The sequence below is a fragment of the Clytia hemisphaerica genome, unplaced genomic scaffold, assembly GCF_902728285.1.
Source record: "Clytia hemisphaerica strain Z4C2 unplaced genomic scaffold, Clytia hemisphaerica genome assembly, whole genome shotgun sequence".
NCBI classification, from domain to species: Eukaryota; Metazoa; Cnidaria; class Hydrozoa; order Leptothecata; family Clytiidae; genus Clytia; species Clytia hemisphaerica.
The window spans coordinates 201,329-215,933 of NW_027103744.1; the positions used below are offsets into that span (position 1 = coordinate 201,329).

At 35.0% G+C, this 14,605-nt stretch overlaps 2 protein-coding genes across 5 annotated transcripts in view; both read left to right on the forward strand.

Annotated features, from left to right (window-relative positions):
- Positions 1–2,979, forward strand: part of LOC136805288 (neurofibromin-like) — a 69,143-nt gene extending 66,164 nt beyond the window's left edge. For all 4 annotated transcript variants that reach the window (XM_067061867.1, XM_067061866.1, XM_067061868.1 and 1 more), the window contains 2 exons: positions 649–695; positions 905–2,979. In XM_067061867.1, coding sequence (XP_066917968.1) covers positions 649–695; positions 905–1,231 — 374 coding nt within the window. In that variant the 3' untranslated portion in view covers positions 1,232–2,979. The remainder of the gene's footprint in view (positions 1–648; positions 696–904) is intronic.
- Positions 2,980–9,647: 6,668 nt separating this feature from the next.
- LOC136805289 (radial spoke head protein 4 homolog A-like) lies at positions 9,648–14,179 on the forward strand. The gene is made up of 4 exons (XM_067061870.1): positions 9,648–10,270; positions 10,938–11,150; positions 12,442–12,851; positions 13,658–14,179. Exons 1-4 carry the CDS (start codon positions 9,703–9,705, stop codon positions 14,078–14,080), a joined length of 1,614 nt encoding a protein of 537 aa, XP_066917971.1. The 5' UTR covers positions 9,648–9,702; the 3' UTR covers positions 14,081–14,179.
- The last annotated feature ends 426 nt before the right edge of the window (positions 14,180–14,605 follow it).

The window sequence follows — 14,605 nt, forward strand, 5'->3', positions numbered from 1 at the left end:
ACGATTCTCCGATTATTTGCTTACACAGCACTTTTCGTCGGCAAAAATAAAATTGTCGACAGAAAAAGTTATTGGTCGAAAATAAGTCGTCGGTAAAAAGGGTTGTCACCAGGCGATATTTTCTTCACTTTTCCCCGATGAACCCTCACTGGCGTTATTTTTTTGTCGTTGGCATAAAAATTGTAAGGGATCAGAAATAAATTAGGGCTAGGCTAAAAGCAAAATTGAACTTTGGCATCTGCAATAAGGGCTGGAGTTAAGGTACGCTTACAGTACAGTTGACGCTCCTTAATTCGAAATTCTGTTATTAGATAGGCTCCATATTCGATAGTATTAAAAGTCACCGTCAATGAGAAACTCTCATAAAGGAGGCTCTACTAGATCCGATACGCTCCTTTATTCGATGAAAATCCAATCCCCCTTGAAAATCGAATTAGAGAGCGTCAACTGTATTTGTTTTCTTCTGAAGCATATACCGTTTGAGCATTTGATTTCCTCATCTGGATCGAAGGGTCGTTTTGATCTTCTTATCAATCTCTTTTCTAATTGGATACTAAAGAAATTTATCCTTGGTTTGAATGATTTCTATATTTTTAGATTCTGTTGGTTTTAAAAAGTGCATCACTATTTTATTTTTACATTTTCCAGCATTGGGTTTTCATGGTTTACACTCTTTCACTGGACCTTTCGTCGAGGTAAGCTTTTATTTTGGAACTCGCTATTCCTAAAACATTTTCCGCTCCACGGCTTGATTATCTCTATTGAAACAAAACATTTCTTCATTTTATTCTTTTTTCATTAATCAGATCAACAATAAAAAGAACTATTTTTTGACATTTTATTGATTTTTATTGTGCATCAATATCATCCTAAACTAAACCATTATTATTCTTGTATTTTACAGAGATCTGATCCCCAAACAGCACCCCAAATGTTTGCTCGTTTCTTATCGACTGTTTTGGATCAATCCGCTCCTGTCGCCCTCTCCTCAGAAGGGCGTTCATCATCAGGACAAATCTTTAAAGCGCCTTCATCGGTAGATGATGTAGCCATCTGCACGTCGAGTAGCTCAAACTCATTAAACGCCATATCGGCGACTACTGATACGGGTGCAAGTAGTGGCTCAGGACTTTTTTCCGCCTTTAAGCGGGTGGGCTCGTACTCGCCCGCCCGACGACAGAAAAAAATAGACGGAAGCCTGTCAGCCAGAAGCAAAGACGGGAAACATTGATGAAAAGTTAGTTGTAAGAATTTTTTTATAGTTCATAACTTGTCCCGACCTCTATTTATCGGTTCAAGAGCTCAAGATAGTGGCTCTTAAGTTGAAATGGAAATGGATTTTTTTTTGTTGGTGAAATGCTTTATTTGTGATATTTTTTATATAGAAATATTTTATTATACTACTACTGCTTTGGAATATTTGTATAAGGACATGTCTTTTAGGTATATAGGTATAGGTATAGTTATTGATCTTAGCTTTTCCTTTTATTGTTGCTATCTTCAAGTCCCGACTAAGTGAAAAGTGATTTTTTTTAACCTGGAAGGCCCTGTAAGGGTATGAAAAAAAAATTTCTTTGCCCCTTGATAAATCAAAAGTTGATCAAATTAGTCCCAATAAGAGTTGTGAAAATAATTACACGTTACTTTTTTCCTCCTTGTTAGTCCAGATAATGGTCCGAGGGTAGAAGTTTGGGCGCCAGGTCAGGTCAGGCTGACCCGTCAGGTCTCAACCCTAGTCATCCGGACTTCAAAACCACCAACGAGGCCCCCATGCGGTAACTCTGATCACGATATCACGCAATTTTTAGTTTTCAATCACGATCACGCAAATCGGCCAAAAAAATAGACAATCACGCATCACTTTTAAAAAGTCTAAATCAAGTATCACGGCTTAAAAATCTTTCAAATCACGATCACGTTTTGACCTCTCATCACGCAATTACGAAGAAAAAATTTTCCAAATCACGTCATCATGCTGTAAAAAAGTCCCTATCACGTCATCACGAAAACCGTTTGGGGGCCTCATCACCATAAAAGGTATCCCAATCCCAAAGTTATTCGAAGAAACATTTCTGCAATTATATAGTCTACAAAAAGTGAGGGGTCATGGCTCCCCTCCCCTGACCCTGACCCATGACTTCACACCCATCAACATTAAAGGTATCACAAAGTTATTCGAAGAAAACATTTCTAGAATATTCTATAGAATTTGTTTTTCAGTTGTTTTTTTACAACGTTAAAATTTTCTTAATGCACTTTTATGAATTTTATATGTACATATCTAGGTAATCTCCTTTTTTTTTCTTTCTAATTTCACTTTTTTGATGTGTGTATGTAAATTTTGTATCATGTTATAAATTTCGGACTGTTTCTTTTCTTTTCACTAAAATATCAATATGACGGGTTAATTAGGTCAATTTTAAATATAGGACACACAGTCTTTACAAATAGCTTTCAGTTGGTAAAATCTAAATTTGCTTACTCCAAAACCTCAAAGTCACAACCCAAGTTTGTCCCAAAGGGGTTGTATCTCTTTGTGTTATATCTGATATTCCAACGGCGGATTTCATGATTTAGGGCTACCGGGCTACCCACCCTAAAGCTCTAAATAAATTTCCGACCTTCTGAGCTTTGGCATGTGGCAAGAAAATTTCCACATCCAATATATAGCGAGTAACTTCGATAAATGTACTTTCTTTTCCTACTAAATTTTCTGGTTCTTAAAAAGATGGACTAAGAGCATATTCTTCTAAAATTTTTATTACAATTTTTTTTTTGTTGACGAAAGTATGTAGAGATTTTATTTATGAACGGCGAGGTAATAAAATATAATTTCCTCTGTTTTTATTATCTTCCTTGTTATTGTATTTGCTTGCGACTTTTTTGTTTTTTGTTTTATTTTACAAAAAAAATATTTTTTACTTATTTCAGTAAAATATTAACTTTTTATTTTAAGAATATTGCTTTTAAATTTGAAAATGTTTGAATTATAATTTTTTACAATTTTTTTTCTTTTTCATTTATGATTGTTAGAAAAAATTATTTTCAATAAAATGGAAGAATCTACAGATAATTACTTATCAATGATAAATATAATTTTGTTGTAATAATTTCTCTAAATATCATTTAAAAAATCTCACTACAATTTTTTAGTGATGACATTGTCTAAGTAAAATTTTTAGTCTACTAAATACGACAATTTGTCGCATCAAAATAAAAAAGCTTTAAGTTCATTTTTGTTGTTTTGAGAAAATCGACTTCAAATTATTTTTACTTAAATCCTGAAAAACCATTAACAGTTGAAATATTTTTGTGTTAAAAAAGCCTTAGGTCCATAATTGTTTCCACGCTGGTTTTAAGGCTTTTTTGCCCTAAACTGGTGTGACTTTTACCCGTAAAATAAAGTGAAAAATAAAGTTCTTATTTTTCTAAAAGCTTAAAATTAGGCCACTTTCTGTTGGTTTTTGATGAATTTAAGCCAAAAAGATGGTAAAAAATGGTGTAAAGCATATTGGTACACATAACTCAATTTTCCAAAAAATGGACTCAAAGCTTTTATATTTTGATGCGACGAATTATTGGCATTATTTTACATTTTGTTAAAAGTCAAAAGGTTTCACGTGCCAATAATTTTTTTTCAGTCAATTCTATTTAAAATAGTACAAGGGTGGTGTTGAATAACCCATGCCAACCCCGGTGAAAACATTGAAGTTACCAGTTAGAAATCACATCTACCGAATATGGTGTAACATTGAAGTGCTATCACCAAACACCTGTAAATAGCACTGTACTGCAAATCCTATTGAAAGAAATTCTTTTTTCTTACCAGACGTACCAGATAGCATTACACGTTTTTTCTAATGTCCGTCTAACGTTGTATGGACGTACATAGGGACTATGAGGAGCAAAACACGCTACTGCTAATCCTATTGAAAGGAAACTTTTTTCCTTACCAGATGGGGACAAAGACGTTTTTTCAATGTCCATTTAACATTGTATGGAAGGTTAGGACGCTAGATGAGCCTCTTTTTGACGTTGTGTTGTGTATATGGGACTATGTAACAAATATGATTATCAAAGGTACCTTAAACTTCTTTCTTTCAAATAATTTGACGTATTTCAGACAATTTTTGAATATTTTAGAAGAGCTATAGAGTCTGACCAAAGTGAGTCTGCGTTCCTTAGAGTTAAAGAGACATTCGATTTGTGGAGACTCGACGATCAACGATGGAATAGAACTACCTTTTAAATTTATAGAACAGCTGTGGTATTTAATTGTTAGCGCAATGTTAGTTAAAATTTGATTAGAACAAGTTTCTTGGTCCCCATGTTCAGTCAGAGTAAGGAGAAGAATAATGCACCCCATTGGCCCCATGTCATGTTTGATATACTCTTAGGTTCCAAATAAAGGGGAGGTTGGAAAATTTTCAAGATTTTAATAAACGGGGGGGTGGACCTAATTGCCGGGGGGTTTGAAATTGTACTTCTGAAAACTCAAAAATAAGGTAATTATAGGCTAAAATCAGGCTATATTAGAGCAAAATAAGGAGCCTGCTCTTTGACAGCTGAAAATATTATTAAAAATTAATAGACGGGGGGGTCCTAATAAAGTTCGGGGTTTGGAAAAATTTCAAAAAATTAACAAGCGGGGGGGCGTTTATTTGGAACCTAAGAGTACTCTTCTAACATCGAAAAAGCAGTCTGGGTATAAGATTTCTAATCTTTGAATCTGTGCCAGCATTAGATGTTGGAATAGTAAGCAGAATTTTTTTTTTAACTGACTTTGGGTTTTAGACTGAGAGACTCGCTTTTTTGGGTTGATGATTCAAATTGAATAGGTAATAGTTATCGGACAGTTGCGAGTCCAATATGAGAAATATTTTACGAGTTCCGAGATTTTTCCGTACAACATTTTCAGAGCCTTTAGGCAAGGAAAATATACGGAAAATCCGAAACGAGTGAAAAGTTTCTCATATTGTACGAGCAAATGTCTGATAACTAGTTTATCGGTAACCCAAAAAAATAAATGCACTTTTTGTGTTGGAGAAAAACGCAGGACACTTTTATACCAGCAAAGTGACGTTAGATTGCTTCTACCGCTACTATGCAACAACATACTTTCGTCAATTTATATTTTGTACATGTAAAATACAAGATATATTCTACTCTCTTTAACCAATCAGATTGCTGATTTTTTTTGGATCGCCGATAAATTCTTTTGTTTCTTTTTTCAAATTTGTGTTTCATATTTCAAGTCTCGCTTGTTCGAACTTTCGTAATTCAAATGTCTCTGTAATTCGAACAAATAATAAGATTCCCCTGTCGACTTCGAAATAGCGAGAGTCACCTGTATTTTTTATTGTTTTCATTTTAGCAAGTTTAAGAACAACAACTGATAGAGTACTATTGCATATTGTTTGCTGTATACATGGTTTGATCCTACAGGAAAAACTAACTTGGAACCAGGTAGCATAGACTATAAAAAAACATGATAAAACCTACAATTTTAATTTCAATGGTCATTCTATGTGTAATTATACTCACCATCCAAACAAGCAAAATTGACGGACATCTAACAAAATCAGCACTCTGTAATGTAAGGGCATACAGAAAATGCCATAAAAAGTCGAAGAATTTTAAGAAATTTGAAAAATGTCATCATAAGAAATTTACACAATGTAAGAAGAAGCTTAATTTTCATTATTTGCGCCAACCATCATTAAAACCTGAAGTGTTACCTTATCCCGCAGTGCATCCACCGTGGCACCCGCAACAATTACCATTGATTGAACCAGAAATATATCATCGTTGACCTAGTTGTTGTAAATTTAGCATTATAACAATTATTTGCAAATTTGACATATTTTTGATAATTTCTTTCCGATATAATTAAAAATTAATTTTTCTCGCTTGATGAGGAAAATAAAACCACAATTGTGCACATCTCTGGGTTCTAGGAAAATTGCCCCCGAGAAAATTTCCCCCCGGAAAACTGCCCCCGGAAAATTGCCCCCCGGAAAATTGCCCCCTAGGAAAACTGCCCCCTAGGAAAACTGCCCCCCAGAAAATTGCCCCCCAGAAAATTGCCCCCTAGGAAAATTGCCCCCCCCGCCATCTTTTTTTCCACTTTTTTATAAAATCCAATGAAACTTCAAATGGCCATTGTAGCTGTAAAATTAAGTAGTTTTGAATTACTCTTAGGGTACCTAGTAAACGGGGGTCAGCGGGGGTGGATTGGAAAAAAGGCTAAAACAGCATAATCCGTACAAAAAAGAAGTTTCAGATTCTGAAAAATTGATAAGCGGAGAAAAGGGGTTGGATCAACAAAGTCCTGGGTAGAAAATTTTCGAAAAATAGATTATTTTGGTGGGAACTTTACTGTAATTAATTTTTTAACTGTGGTTGGAATTAATTTTAGCGAATGACAGCGCAAATCTGTTCTATTTCATCTTATTTTGAGCAACTTTGTTGAATTTCAGGGGTTATTTAGCCAAGAAAACTGAAATTTTAATTTTGGTGGGAACTTATTTTGGCGAGTTTGTAAAAATTAGTTCCCTTAGCTTAAGATAGCAGCACGGATAGGGCGCTTAGGGTTAAGAAATGGGGAAAGATTTTTTTGAAAGTGATTTTATTACTCGACTATCTTTCTCCACCTCATACAAAACTTGTAAAAGTCGTTTTTGAGGCGTCTTTTTTCTTTAAGAAAAAACTAAAAACTAAAACATGCAAAGCAGATCAATGGTCAGCGTGAGGAATATAGTAAGAATGAAGTTATCCATTGCATATGACCAAGAAATTTTGTAAAACCATAAAGAAAATACTTGAATAGCGAAAGAAATACAGTATAAACCACATTGAAATTGACTATCGCTAAACAGAGAAAACGCTTTCTCTGTATTCCATGGTTAAACCACATTATTCCTTATAAAAAGCGTCAACTTAATGAAAATTAAGGCTGCAACCTGCAACCGTTGGACCAAAATATAGCCCCCAAAATATTCTAGATCTCTTAATCCGTTAAGACGCGATCACGTAAAATTGCGTAATCCAAAATCTCCCAAATGTTGAAAATTGAGTTAGATTTAGTTTCGAAAAATGGAAAAATAGGGGGCAATTTTCCGGGGGGCAATTTCCTAGGGGGCAATTTTCTGGGGGGCAATTTTCTGGGGGGTAATTTTCCTAGGGGGCAATTTTCCGGGGGGCCGTTTTCCGGGGGGCAATTTTCCGGGGGGCAGTTTTCCGGGGGGCAGTTTTCTCGGGGGCAATTTTCCTGACACCATCTCTGGCATCAAATTATACTTAGACACCCCTTTCTCACAGACCCGGTGGGATTTTTTCGAGTTGGTGGACTGCCAAATTAACATACAGTAAAAAGCAATAATTTCTCATTGGAGAGATTAGCGGATAAGTGGATGATTTATTAATAAAAGAAAATCCAAAATGAAGATTTAATCTATTTGTTCAAAAATCTTGAATTTATACTGTTTTGAAACTTTGAATTTAGCTGATTTTAAATATGTCTACGGAATTTCCAATTATAATAGATGTCTTGGATAAAAAGCCACATCCCTCAGTAGCGGAACTTTGGGGGTTGAAAATTTATGATGGATAGTCTTGTCGCTTCTAAGGATAATATGGCTAAAAGAACACTTTCTTCGTCAAGCCTATGTAATGTAATTATTCGAGTTATAGGGAAATTGAGTTGAGAAAAAAATCTGCGACGTCTTCTAAGGAGGCTAGAGAATGCGTTTGGGGTTTTAGTTATGACATTCATGACGTAATTTTTTATACGGAAGCACAAAAATAGCAGGAGCATTTTTTGAATTCAAAATTAGTGGCAAACACTCGGACTTTTTTGGGGTGCTTTCGTAGAAAATATTGCCTCGTGAATACAGTCACAAATTTCTTGAAGCCCGAAGGGCTAGATTTCGTGCTTTAAGCTCTTCCAAACAAAGATAAGTGAATATCGCAAAAAAAATATTGCTACTAATACTATTGTTTTCGAAAACACGCGAAGCTTCTTATTGGTCAAGCACTGAAATTCTATTGAAAGGTCACGTGACCTAGGTAGAATTTCCTAGCTAGCCTCGGCACACTTTTCAGCCGAAGCACGACATCTAGCCCTTTGGGCTTTATAAATCTATGAATACAGTACTACATTCTAATAAACACTGAATATTCACTTTTACCGTTTGAATGCGAATACATGTTCATCTGTACGGTCTATATATTGTACATTCATGTCAATATTTTTTATTAAATCTCTTTTAAACGGATCGTCTGGACGATACCAGCTCACCTACACGCTTTTTATAATAAAAAACTATATAAGAACATGGAGCTTCCATGGTTCAAATATTAAGAACATTTTAAGGTTTTGTAGACTCTAAAACACCCGATTTCTTAAGAATTTGCACTGATATATTAAAGAAACAGTAAAAATAAGAACAGTTTAAGACATTTTTAGGCTTAAATCTCAAAAAGCTAAGTACATACTTACACTTTAAATGGATGGATGTTTTTATAAAAAAACGTATACCAGTCAGAAATAAATATTAAAACGACACGGCGTTCCGCCATGAACTAATGCCTTTCGTTAACCGGTTCTTTTTCTATTTTTTAAGTACAGGTGTCGATATATTTAAATAAAGTTCACTTTCCAGAGCGAGGCTTAGAGTCTGACACATTCAATTTAAACCAAAGCGTCGATACTTAAACAGTTGATATGAAAGTTAATTTAGCTTAAGTAGCATTTTAAGCCATATATAGAGTGTAAATAAATGAAATTTAAACTTTATAGTTAAAGAGCTCAAAGAAGACGAAGATATTATTTGGGAACAATGAAATTGTCAATGTCGGTTTATTTGTTGGTTTGCATGATTTTGTTATTTTCTCACACAAAGGGAGCCAATGGATTAACAAAAACAGCTTTGTGTGTTGTGAAGTCAATTATAGGCAATGTACAGAGACAAAAAATTTAGAAGAATTCAAAAAATGCAGAGATGAGAAAATGGAAAAATGTATGAAAACTCTCAATTTTCACTATCTTAAACATCCAACAAAATCATAAGCCAATTGATTGGTGCAAAGATGATGATTAGTTGAAGTTGCTTGAAGTTACATTTATATACAAAAGTCAATTAAAATTTTTCAGAATTTATGTTTCTGTTTTATATAATTCCATAATTGTACAAACAATATTTTGCAAAAAAAATATTACAGAAGGAATTTTATTAAATCCTTATTTTTTCATATAGTTGAACCTTAATTAAAAAAATTATTAACCTATTAGAAAATTTATGACTTTCTTATCAAAATCATTTAGAACCCAGCTCCTGTTAATGGGTTGTTTTGAAAATATTCTTTCAAAGCTTCCTTAGCTATGATTCTTTTGCATACCCTCATTTTCAAAGATTTTCCACACAGAAATCCCTCGCTGCCTTTTTGTTGGGCCAGTCATTTATTTCACAGTGTATTTGGGCCTTTGTAAGTCTGGTAGCCATGACAAAGTTTCAAAATCAGAATTTTTAGCAACATTTTTCCGAAAAATTATCTTTAACGTTAAATTTTTCACAAAAAATGTATTTGACGTCAATTTCGTCAAAATCTTTTACAAAAACTGAATTTATATTTTACTTTGATGGAAACGAATTCATTCAATTCATCGTCTGGTTAACTACAGCAATAAGCATATCGAAAAAGATGGCATCAATGGCGAGTCGGAAAAACAAAGCAAAGAAGACTCCAACACAACCTGAAATGTATACGGGCATGATGAAGAGCTTAAAACAAAAAACAAAATCACAAGGTTCATCATCTACAGCAGATCCGCCGTCAACAAATTATAATAGAATTTCAAATTTGATTCAAAATATGTTATCTGAACGTACAAAAGATTTTCGAACAGCAACAGTCGAATACCACACCATTCCCGTCACGGCTGAAGATAGTCGAGCAAAATCGATTGCAGAACAAGCCACGTACAATGAACTTCATGCTAATATAGAAATGAAACTATTCGAGGTCGACGAGGACGCTCCGGAAGTACCGGAACGGGAAGATGATTTTGAAGTTCCGTTGTCGGATTATTCCCGCACCGGTTATTTTTTTGAGAAAGCCGGTATCGGGTTCGGACAAGAAGAAACGTATCGCATTTTGTTAGGTTTGAAGTCTCTTGCCATGGAGTGCATGTTTGTTCATGTGCGATTTTGGGGAAAAATGCTCGGTATCAAGTCTAACTATTATATTGCTGAAACAGAATTCAGAGAAGGTAATTAATTTTCTTTTGTTTTGAAAGACTTTAATGTTTTTTTGTAGGAGCATCGAAAATTTATGTACTTAGCTTTTTGAGTCTTTTTTAAAAGCCTAAAAATGTTCATGAAATCTTCAGTTATCTCAAACTTCCTCTTTTTTGCAACAAATTATTTGGTCCCTTGCGATATTATGGATAATAAAACTCGAATAGAAAACCAGAGATGATTCTAAAATCCTGTGCTATATCTCTTGCGATTAATATTTCCTTCAAGATTTTCTTCTACATTGCCTAATATAGCAGAAAAACTTACATTATCATAAAGTCGGCTAGACTTTAAAGACTTTTTCACAAAGTCCTAGCGAATTTTATCTCATTTTGAGACTTCAGCCTCCTCACTTTTATGTGTTACAGAACCGCTGTGACCCCAACCCCACTGAAAAACTTTGCAAAAATTTCGTCCCCGGGAAAATACTTAATTTCAGCCCCACTGAGAAATTTACTTTGATTTCATCCCCATTGGAAATTCAATGTTTAAAAATGGCACTCCAAAACCATCTCTACTAAATTTTTTAACTTTAGAACAACATAATTTCTATCCACATTGAAATTTCAATAGAAATTTTTAACCCCACTGTGAGACAGGGGTATCTGTATTTATATTTTCTCTACCTGCATCCGATAGGTGAGGGCGATGCTGTACAACCAGAAACTAGTGAAGTTTATTCTGAACAAGTACCACAACACTATACTCAAATAAACATTGAATCCGATATTGAGGAACCGGAAGAAGATGAGGGATTACCAAAACCCGATTGGAAGGAACCGGAACCGGTGCAAGCAGAAGAACATCATCATGGTGCTAACCGTTATGTTTATTTCGTTTGCAGTAAATTAGGTATGTAGTTTAGATGTAGGCTTCTGCTAATCCTCTAGCGAAAAAGGTTTTTCATAAGTTTCTATATAGGAAGTATATATCTATTCATGATATGCACCATTGCAACGTCTTCGTTGGACCCCACAGCTGTATGGTTGAAAGTGACGTAATGATTGATTTTACGTCACTTGCAACCAATCCGCTGTTGGGTCCGTGGAAGACATTGCAATGGTGCATATCATGAATAGCGTGGATCTATAGAGGTCTGCGATTCAGACTAGTTTAGACGATGCTAGCATTCTTTAGGAACAAGCGCAGGAAATATATATGTGCAGATATTACTTACAGCCAGCGCAGAGGTTTACAGGAAAAAATGGCGGTAGAGTTTAGAGCACTCTAAACACCTCCGCCACTGCTTACTCCACTCCGGGCTAACCACCGTTTTCAAATATATCCTGCCTACTAAATCATTACTTTTTAGTGATCGATAAGGTAGTTTAGCATGTAGTTTACTCGTCCAGACCCAAATCATTTGTTTTGTAATAGTGAGATTGTAGCTTGCTTTTGTCGTGAGTTAGGTATTTAAGTAATTAGGAGTATATTTAATTATTTTTCACCAGATCTACCATTCTTTACATTTTTAGATTCTATTAAGATGTTACATTCTGCATTGTTATTATAAAAAACTTGTCCCTAGCCCCCACCCCACAAATATTTCTACTTCTCTTCTAACAAAAACCTTTCTTAAAAAAAAAGAGGTCTATGTCTGCGAATGGAAACTACCCTGGGTATTCACACGCAATTATCAGTTTAGTTTCTGTCAAATGGATAGACAAACATTCATCTCAGAATTTAGGTAAAACGAATTTGATGAAAGCTGGCTGATTCAAAAAGCCCAAACATCTCAAACTGAAATTTTAGTATAGTCTTAACCGCAGACCTTTACAAGGCTACAAAACCAAAGGCTGTATAGGGAGCTATTCTATAGGGTACTAAGGGACTATGAGGAGTACAAATCCGTTTGCAGATGTCATCAGCCTACTTTTAGTAGATTTCCTCCATTTATGAATGATTCTGTTGTAGTAATTAAGATTGAGAACATGATTTTAAAAAAGTATCACGCTTTGAAGATAGACCTTGAAAAGAGCTTTCCAATGAACCCAAACATGACCTTTTTGCTTTAGCCGAGAAATTTGCATTTGAAACTGACGCACCGTGGTTTTGAATAAAACCTTAAATTTTAGTTTCCCATAGTACTGAAAGAGTTAAGATAAAACCGCTCAAACTTTATTATTATTTTTTAACAACATAGGTGAACCATGGGTTAAACTACCACACGTTACACCAACCGAGATTGCCCAATCACGTAAAATCACTAAATTACTGACCGGTAACCTAGAGCAACCAATTGAAAGTTATCCAAAATTTGTTGGAAAAGAAGAAAATTACCTGCGTGCATTAATAGCGCGTATCTCTGCTGGCACCCAAATCTCACCGAGCGGGTATTATGTATTTGATGACGAGGGAAACGAAGAGGAGGATTCAGAGGAAGTGCATGATTCATACGTTGTCAACATTGCATTTGATGGTATCCCTGTTCGCCAATTGGAAAAAAATTATCGACAGAATTGGGTTCACCACGCCCAATATATTTTACCACAAGGGCGGTGCTCGTGGTGGTCGCCCTCCAACTCATTCCGTGATGATTTTGATGAAGATGAGGTATATTTTTTTATATTCTTTCTTCAACTTGGGCATAAACAAAAATTGCAAAATTCATCTAATAATCTAAAGTCACAATCATTAATGTTTTGTACTTTACGAAGCAGAAGTGAGCACAATTATTTAATAAATGATGACTTTTGGGTGATTGGCATTGGCAATCTCGTACCAAGGGCCTTTGCACCACTTTTTGATTTACTGATGAACGTGATATAACTTTTTAGAATCATAAAAAAGTAAGCTAAAGGGATTGGGCTCGACTTTAAGAGTAAAGAGACAAAAATGTCCTCTAGCTTGATATGTTAATCAAAACAACCTGTTCCCAACGCACATGCAAGTGAAAGAGAAGTAGAAAAAGAAAAAACCTTTATAGTCTGAATAGTAAAACACCCTCTTCTCACAGACCCGGTAGAATTTTTTCAGTCAGTGGGGATAAAAATAACGGACTTAAACTCGATGGGGATCGATATTCCCAATTTTTTATGGCCAAGAATTTCAATAATTTTGTTTTCCAAGTCAAATTCAGTAGGATGGGAAAAATTGTAAATATTTTGCAGTGAGGATTGGTTTATTTGATTATTTTCAGTGGGGACAAAAATTGGAGGATAATTTTCCACCGGGGCGATATTATGGACAATTTTTCCAGTGGGTGTGTCAGAAGGGGTTGTTCTTCGCGTGTCACATTGCAAGGGTGCATATAATGAATTGCCTGAAACCTATCCGGTTCATTGTTTCCAATTAGCTTTGATTCGTCTCCTTGACATAACATGATAACAATACATCATTATATTTTAAAACTTTGACAGGAATTCGATGACGAAAATATGATCCCTCAGGAAACTGGCCCCGTCCTATTAACCAACCTAGCCGGCGATAAAAATGCCAGTGGCAATCCAGCATGGTCCGCAACCCTTACGTCTGAATACATGCCACAACATGGTATCTGTATTATGAAGTCCAACCAGTGGCCAGGTGCATATGCATATTCCAATGGTAAACAATTCGATAATGTATACATTGGTTGGGGACAAAAATATTCAGCCGATGGCCACAATCAACCTTTCCCACCAGCCTCCATTGAAGAATATGTGAAATGTGCAGACGTAATTGAAGAACAAGATCCATCACTTGAACAAGAAGAAGAAGCAAAATTGATGGAAGAATTAGCCAATAATGCAGATACTATTGTTAGAGCCAATGAGGCGCCAGATGATGAAGACGACGATTAAGTTTAATTGCTTTTTTTAAGGATCTATTGTATACAAGTTTCTTCTGTTTTTCAAATATCAATATTTTTTTTAATGAATAATAAACAAAAAAATGACGAATTGTAATGCTTCTAACTTTTTGAAATTCTCCTTTGTCAACCTCTTTCTAAAGCTCAAACTCTGACAGAACCCAACGTTCATATAACGTTATATGGACGTTGTGGACATTAAATGAACGTTGAAACAACGTTATGTGCCAGCCTGGTTACCAGGCATCAAAGAGAGTGTTTGAGTAGAGAGTCATAAAGTTCGAGTTACGGAGAGGCAACTATATTACGATACTGTGTCACAGACCCAGTGGCCACTAAAAGATTTGACCAAAATTTCGTACCCGTGTGAGAAAAATACCGTACAAAAGATCTTTTCATATATTACGTTACGAACATCACTTGCCTCGTTTTGAAAATATTGCCATGGTGATTAAACTCCCAGATTTTATTAAAACTACTTTCTATTCATAAAAAAATCATTTAATGTCTCAAGGGA